At 47.2% G+C, this 7,929-nt stretch overlaps 1 protein-coding gene across 1 annotated transcript; it reads right to left on the bottom strand.

Moving 5' to 3' along the window:
• Positions 1 to 1,555: 1,555 nt before the first annotated feature.
• On the bottom strand, positions 1,556 to 4,536 carry LOC306774965 (keratin, type I cytoskeletal 15-like). Its single transcript, XM_079265162.1, has 8 exons — positions 4,005 to 4,536; positions 3,567 to 3,649; positions 3,329 to 3,485; positions 3,070 to 3,231; positions 2,785 to 2,910; positions 2,032 to 2,252; positions 1,909 to 1,922; positions 1,556 to 1,832 (listed from the first exon to the last, which is right to left on the bottom strand). Exons 1-8 carry the CDS (start codon positions 4,479 to 4,481, stop codon positions 1,783 to 1,785), a joined length of 1,290 nt encoding a protein of 429 aa, XP_079121288.1. The 5' UTR covers positions 4,482 to 4,536; the 3' UTR covers positions 1,556 to 1,782.
• Positions 4,537 to 7,929: the final 3,393 nt, after the last annotated feature.

Raw genomic sequence — 7,929 nt, 5'->3', positions numbered from 1 at the left:
TCAGTATACTGGTTTATATAGAATGTGCACAAACCTACGATTTAATACCAATTCCTGCTGACTTGTTATGGCTGTAGGTAGAATCCAACGCCTCGTGTCTGCCTGCACCTCTGAAAACGAAAAATGATGAATAATGTGTTTATTTATGAGCTCAGTGAAGTTTTGGTTTGTTTTATCTCAAGCACGTGATAACATGTAGGTTTTTTCTGTTGTTTTTTAACATGTTGTTCCCCTCTTGCTTCCACTTCATGTTAAGCTGATCACAAGCAGCGTTCCGATGCATCTGTGTATGTATAAGTTTATTCAGAGTTTCACTTTCATGAAAAATCTCCTGATTTATGTTTCTGGCTGCACATTTTCAGAACAGAAGGGACCACCTGAGGCGGGGTTGTAATGTGGTTTGACAGGATAAGATGAATGAGTGAGAGAAGCATGCATGCATTTCTGAGCAGGTCTGCAGGTTGAACTCTGATAAAACGGTTTGAAGTCCGTGCATCAACGTTTTATGTCCCCCACTCTGGATTTGCTTATCAAATAGCAAGCTCAACTGGGAGGGCTTCATGTTCAGCTATCATAAGAAAAGTTGGAACAGACAGTGATGTGCAACAAAATGGCTCCAAATAAGGATGAGATTTCCTCCGAGATGAAAACTGTAATTCAATCGGCTCTAAAGTCACTCCGATCTCGCCAACATCTAAGAGTTATGAGCTTTCTGCAGGATTTAGCTTCTTACATACCACACTCATTTTAGCACTGCACACACACAGAAAATAACCTCTTTCACACAAGGCAAACATCCCCAGCAGACAAGCCGCCCCACCCTGCCTGACTGTCTGACAGCTCATTGGTCATGGAGCATGTAGCTCATAGAAGAGGCGGAGTCTGATAGCGCCTGTTTCCACAGGGACTTCTTTGTTCACCTGGTCGGTGTGTGTGTGTTCCACTCAGTGTTTCTGTCGGTGTGTGTGTGTTCCACTCAGTGTTTCTGTCGGTGTGTGTGTGTTCCACTCAGTGTTTCTGTCGGTGTGTGTGTGTTCCACTCAGTGTTTCTGTCGGTGTGTGTGTGTTCCACTCAGTGTTTCTGTCGGTGTGTGTGTGTTCCACTCAGTGTTTCTGTCCAGGCAGGTGTTTATTCTTGTTTCTAGGTAACAGAAAGTCATTCTGACTTCATGGTAAAAGCTTCCAGGCCAATGATTGGTCATCAGCTTGGGTGTGTCTTGTTTGCCATGAGCTTTATGTGGCCACGTAACTCAAACTTCTTTTTTCCTTTTTCTTTTTGGGTTTTCTCTTTGCTGAATGTTCAGCGTGTCGCTGGTTCGGCCTTCTGAGTGGCCTTTCCTCCACATCCCAGCGCTTTCCACACTGAGGCTTTTAACCATTGTTCAGCCTTTCCTGACAGCAGCGCCGTTACGTAAGGCAGATTTCCGCAGACCCACATCCCACCTCCCAAAATGTCATGCAGTTGCCATGGATACGGCAGAAACAAGGTGATGTCATGGAAAAGAGATAAAGTTCTTGTGAGAAACTGTCACAAAAAACAACAAAACGCTTTATCTTCACCAGCAGATTTATTTCCAGACAGGTCTCACACACAAACACACACACACACACACATGCAATGGAGTGAACATTACAGTTTTACAAGTTTCGGATCATGAACTCTGATAGAAGTTTGATTGTTTACATGTACAGTACAGCTTCCCTCATCTTGCACAACAGCTTTCATTAGTCGGAGTGTGTGTGTGTGTGTCTGAGAGCAGCTTGTCCGGCCAGTTGGACCTCTTAGCTGGATGTACGCACAGTGGTGGTTGTAACTGTTGTCTTTGATCCTCCTGAAGCAAGAGAAAAGCATGAGGTCACGGCATGACTGTTCTCGTATGAAGCATTGTCAGAGCAGACATCACTTACCGGTCCCAATCGGCCTGAAGCGAAGCGAAGCAGAGGGAAAGGGAAAGAAAAGCAACGAGTTAAGGCTCTGGCACATTCCTTTCTTCTCTTTGACCTGAGTTAAGGCCATGCAGCTGTGTTTACCTGGACTCCTCTGTCTCCAGCAGGCTTCTGTAGGTTGCAATCTCCTGCTCCAGCCTGGTCTTGATGTCCAGCAGCATCTTGTAGTCCTGGCCCTGCTGCTCGATGCTGGCGCGCACGTTGGCTAGATCCGCTTCAAGCATGTTGATAGTGTTCTGGAAGCCAGCGAGCATGGCGCTGTAACGGGCCTCCGTCTCTGCTAACGTGTTCTCCAGAGCCCCTTTCTGTTGGAAGAGACGAGGAAAACTTACCAGTGAAGATGATGTTTCTGCCTGCTAACTGCTCTACTGGGCTAAACGGTAGCCCTGCACCCCGCTGAGTCCAACAGGTGAGTCGGACACAAAAGCAGGTTGTTTGCGCTGCATCAGCTTTGCCTTTGTGAGGATGAGACGCAGCTGGGTTTGGTAAAGATGTGGAATGTGTTTATCTCTGACTGACTCACTGCAGCAGGGATCAGATAAACCAGGGAGTGCAACTTGCTGCCATCCAGCATTCCTTCTGCTTTCTTCAGGCTTTTTTTATGACTTTCAGAATTTGAACAGATGTCAGTGAAATGTTTTCCTGGGCACAAGCTCCCTCCCTCTCTTTTCCACTGCTCCCTTCATTCTTTCAATAAATCCTCCCCTTCTTATCCTCCCTTCTGTTCTTTAGCCTCTGAATGTTTTCGCTATTCTGACCTGACAAGAGAGAAATGTGGGAATTTTGCTCTTATAAGGTCACATGAGCGAGATGTGAAGAAGTGGCTTCTGATCTCACCATGCTGAGCTGAGATTGCAGCTCGATTTCCAGCCCCTGCAGGGTACGTCGGAGGTCACCCAGCTCCGTTTTGGACGTCTGGATTGTTTCTGTGCTGATGGCCACTTCTTTAGACAGAGCTGCTGACTGCATAAACAGAAAAAGACAAATTAAGAACGTAAAAAATAAATCCAGATTAAGATGTTTTATCCTAACAGAAGTAACCACAGCTTGGACTGCTGAGGGAGCGGAGCCGGTCGTTTCCAGCGTGTGGAATGAGATTCCTTCACGGGAAAATCTCCTCACCTTCTCATTGAACCACGACTCCTGGTCCCTGCGATGTTTATCTGTTATGGCTTCATACTGGGCTCGAATCTCTTCCAGGACTTTGTTCAGGTCTTGCTGCGGCGCAGCGTCCACCTCCACATTGACTGTGCCGGTAAGCTGAGAGCGCAGAGCTGCCAGCTCCTGAACGGGCCAAAGAAACAAAAAGGTGTCAGTGTTTGCAGAGCTGCAAGCCGGTGTGACAAGAAAGGCTCTTTGCAGATAGCTGTGTGCCAGTCACCTCTGCGTGATTCTTCTTCAGGTACGCCAGCTCATCCTGCAGGCCTTCGATCTGCATCTCCAGGTCGGCCTTTGTCAGGGTGGTCTGGTCCAGCAGGCGGCGGAGGTTGGCAATGTCGGCCTCGACTGACTGGCGCATCATCAGCTCGTGCTCGAACCTGATTAGTTGAGTTTAGAAAAAGGAATTGATGTTAGATGACATATTTCACCTCCTCGGGATGAAAGTCTGAAGAGCTTACTTGGTTCTGAAGTCATCGGCAGCCAGTTTGGAGTTGTCAATCTGGAGCAGGATGTTGGCGTTTGCGATGGTGGCAGCATTGATCTAAAGAGAGCAGCAGCACTGGGACTCAGTCTCGGTGAAACGGTTCATTTGCAGAAACAAAGGAGCTCAGACTGCTTCTGACTTTCATCTGTGACTTTACACCTGAAGCTTTTTAAGTCGCTTCAGCACGTTTGATGAGCTGCAACGACGTCAAATCGCCACACAGACCCACTAGCGTCCCTTTCTCTTACCTGCCAATCAAAATATCAAGGATTCAGAGGAACATCATTTGATCCAGGCTGTCCTGGTGCTTGTGTGTGTCTGCTCTGTTTAAAGTGCTGCCTTTACAATCATTAACAGAACTGCAAATATTTGGCTTCTTTACTGATAGAGGTGTAAATGCCTGCATGCATACCTTGTCTTTCAGGTCATTGATGATGGCCCAGTAGTTGCTGTAGTCCTTCTGTGCTGTTGGGCCCTTCTGCTCGTAGTACTCTCTGATCTGCAGCTCCAGCTTGGCGTTGGCCGCCTCCAGGGAGCGGACCTTCTCCAGGTAGGAAGCCAGACGGTCATTCAGGTTCTGCATGGTGGCCTTCTCGTTCAGGTGCACGTTGCTCTGGTCCAGAGCGTTGGACAGCTCGAATCCGCCGCCCATGCCCATGCCGCCTCCCATGCCCATGCCGCCGCCCATGCCCATGCCGCCTCCCATGCCCATGCCGCCTCCATAGCCGGAGGACACAACGCGAGCGCTGGAGGAGGAGATGCGGGGACCGGACCTGAAGCTGAGACCTGACACACTGTGAGCCTTGTGGGGAGCAGCGCTGGATGTGTAGCTGCGGCTCTGTCTGGTGATGAGGGCAGGACCACTGGCGAGGCTCGGACTGTAAAACATAATGGCCGACTATCTGCTGGTCAAGAGAGAAGACGAGGAGCGAGGACTGTTGCAGCAGGACTGTGGAGGTTGATAGGCGGAGGCAGGCTGTTGATATAGTGCAGGATATGGGATGGGCTTGGCAGCGAGGAGGAAGAAGAGGGAGTTGCTCTGTGCAGCTCAGCTATGGGCTGGGCTCTGCTACCATTTGTTTTTCTGTTAAACATCAGGATTTGGTTTCTCTCCACTCCTGTGAGGAAACTGTTGTGGAATGTGTGCTTGACTGGATTCTGTGGGTCTCTGAGTACACGCATGTATATAGTTATGTCCGTCTTCATGAACTGACTGTTCAGTTCTGCCTTCAGGTGACGTTTCGACTGTTCCGGTCATTTGGCATCTCAGTGCAAATAGAAGAGGGGTAGATTTATGTCCTCGTGTCCCCCTGTGAGTCTACATTCACACGAAGCACTTTGCGAAGGTTCCTCTTTCTCAGCCCATCTGTTAAAATACCCAGCTTGGTGTCTTCCAGACACACTCTCTAGATAAATCCCCGCTTTACAAAGATAGTTTGTAGGCGTTTAGACGAACTTTCAAGCTTTGAACAATTGAAACCTTTTGGTGACACAGTCATTTCACGTGCACGTAGGTGCAGTTGGCGAGAAAACATCTGGAGGGGAATGTTTTCTGTATTTTAGGTCAAGGAATTCTTCAGCGCCTTCATTGTTCAGCAAATCACACACAATTACCTCCCATCGTCCCCGTATCAGTCCAGTGTGTGTGTGCGTGCGCGTGTGTGTGCGTGTGTGTGTGTGTGTGTGTGTGTGCGTGTGTGTGTGTGTGTGTGTGTGTCATGAACTGCATGAGGGATGAGATGAAGTTCCTGGAGGGACTGAATGTTTGTGTGTGTGAACGTCGTCAGTATCTCCGAGTCGGCTCTGGCCGGTTTGCAGGCTGTTGTGGGGAAACATCTGGAATCAGCCAGGAGGGAGGGGGAGGGGGAGGCACATATGGGTCACCTCTCAGTTAAAGGGGGAGAAGTGAATCACTCTCCTTGCAGTGAGAGCGAGGTTTCGCTGCCCCGTGCTAACAGGCATTACCTAATGCAGCTAAAATGTGCAGCAAGACGAGGACGAAGTTTAGCTTCTCTGTTCCTTTAAAGACGCCCTGCAGAACTTTGCAGTTTGCTCAGTCGTGCGTCCTCGCTGACGGCTAACTGGGGATCCATTTTACATCCTAACTGTCCGGCGAGCTCTCTCCAGCTAGTCTCATCTAGTCTCTTTGCTCTTGTTCTGTCCTTCTCTCTCTTTTCCTCTCTTCCTTCACTAAGACCTTTCTGCACATCAGCCACGCTGCGGGTGCAAATATCTCCATTAGCTAGAATGTGGCGCGGCGTGTAAAGCGAAACTCAGATAAAAAAGTTGTGCAGTGCGGTTTTCTGACTCAGGATGATGTTGTCACTGTGCCATCAGCGAGTTTCAGGTCGGAAAGTTACATAATGTGTCTTAAGTATCAGAAACTGCAATGCCTTTTGCTCTCCTTGGAAGGCTGTAGGAAACTTTTCATGGATGAAGAAGCTTTTCTTCTATAAACAGAAATTCTACATCATTTGCCTGTATGACAAGATGGTCACATGACCAGATAGGTTAATCCTGACACTAATAAAGATGCATGCTACATGATATTTTCATTTTAACGTCTGTTAGAAAGTATTTCAGACAACTGCTGCACCTCATTTCAGCTCCTGACTCTCCTGAAAGACACACCCTGCTCTGATTAGTCCACAGTTGCAGCGGCAGCAACTCTTTCTTTGTGCAACGTTAGCTTGGCTGTGGGCTGGCAGACTCTGTTCACATGCATTTCAGGGAGACGTTGTTAGCTGAAGAGAAAGAATGAACTATAAATGAGCCAATGAGACAAAAACAACCCTAAACGTATTATATGGTCATTTTTCTTGTTTTCTTGTCATGGTGGAGCTGATCCTGTCTGCAGCAGCCTGAACTGGGAAACACTGGCTGGCTTCCATCAGAGACGTCCGGTTCGGTCTAAGATGCTTCCTGCTTCAGAGACAACACCAGACCCACATGACTGGCTCATCGTCAGGTCTCATATGTCTGGGTTGCAGGTAAGCCAGGCTGATTCTCCTCCACTCAGCACACCACGATGCCACCAGTTGCCAATTGTCCCACCTCAACCACATCCTGCACCATTCTTCATTAAATCACTAAAAGTCATGTTGTGGTGCGGTCCTTCACTTGTGGACCGATGTGTCAACAGCAGCTTGGCTTTAAATAATATCTATGAAAAGGAACAAATGCTAAGAGACTGAAATTCTGCGGTTTATAAAATGAGGTCAAACAAAGCGAAGTGCAGCCTTTAGAACAGGATTTTACTGTTGCTTTAATAAGACAATTCAGACACAGTCCAACAAGCTTATCCTGTCCTGTGGACATGAATTATGAATCTTAATTTGTTATTTGGACTGCATTTAAGTGTTTATTGTCATCCTTTTGCTGCACAAAGACTTGGTGCTGCTTCGCTAACCCTGAAGCTAGCTGCTGCTTCACCCAGAGGAGTAATCTCCGCCTGCTGAGCTCAGTTTGGAGCTGGAACAGCTGTTTCTGTCTGCGAAGGCAACCAGGCAGAGCAGCAGGGTCACTAAACCATCACAGAACTGTTCAGGAGCAAAAAGACCTGCTGGAAGGACAATTAACTGGTTTTGTTATCGCTAAACGCTCCAGCAGGTGCAGCGTTCACCTGGTACAGCAACTGCCCCATTAACACAGCCAGACCAGGTTCAATCACGGTTTCCTCCTGACCCACTTTCTCATCTACTTGCAGGACAATGAAGGACATCAGAGTCCACACAAGCTTAGATATGAAACAAAGTAGGAAATAGTGGTGTATGGAACACGCACAGTAAACAACTAACATCTCAGACATGTCTGTTCACAATTTCCCTTTGCAGATAAAATGTCATTGTTTAACTGATTTTATCATCATTTCCGACTACTTGACTGATCGGTTTTGACTGGCCTGACTGGCCGACTTAAAAGTCACTTAAAGTATCCATTCTAGTTTAGCTTATTGTTTAGCTTATAAGCTAAACTAGGTTTAGCTTGTTTAGTTTATGAAGTCATGCAATGTCAGATTAGAGCTTTTCTCTACATTTCTGCAAGTCGAACGTCTGCCTTGTCCTTTGGGATTTATATAGTCCACTCTTTTATTGTTCTGTGGGGTTTTTTTCCCCTCTCAAACACAGCTTCACCGTAGCTACTGTGTTCATGCAGGTTACAATCACGTGAATAAGTTGAAGGAAAATGTGTTGTTAAAGCGACAGTAAATGAAAATTCAAATGAAATGAAGACATTGTTCTGTCTTATCGGCTCATTTTGGCTTCAAGTTCCAAGCAGGTGATGTTCTTTGTCTCCAACCAACCAGGAAGTGACAAAGTGTCCTTGTAACACATTAT

The sequence above is a fragment of the Telmatherina bonti genome, assembly GCF_933228915.1.
Source record: "Telmatherina bonti genome assembly, chromosome: 3".
Classification (NCBI taxonomy): Eukaryota; Metazoa; Chordata; class Actinopteri; order Atheriniformes; family Telmatherinidae; genus Telmatherina; species Telmatherina bonti.
The sequence above is the reverse complement of the archived record's forward strand: the minus strand, read 5'-3'. Positions and strand labels throughout refer to the sequence as shown.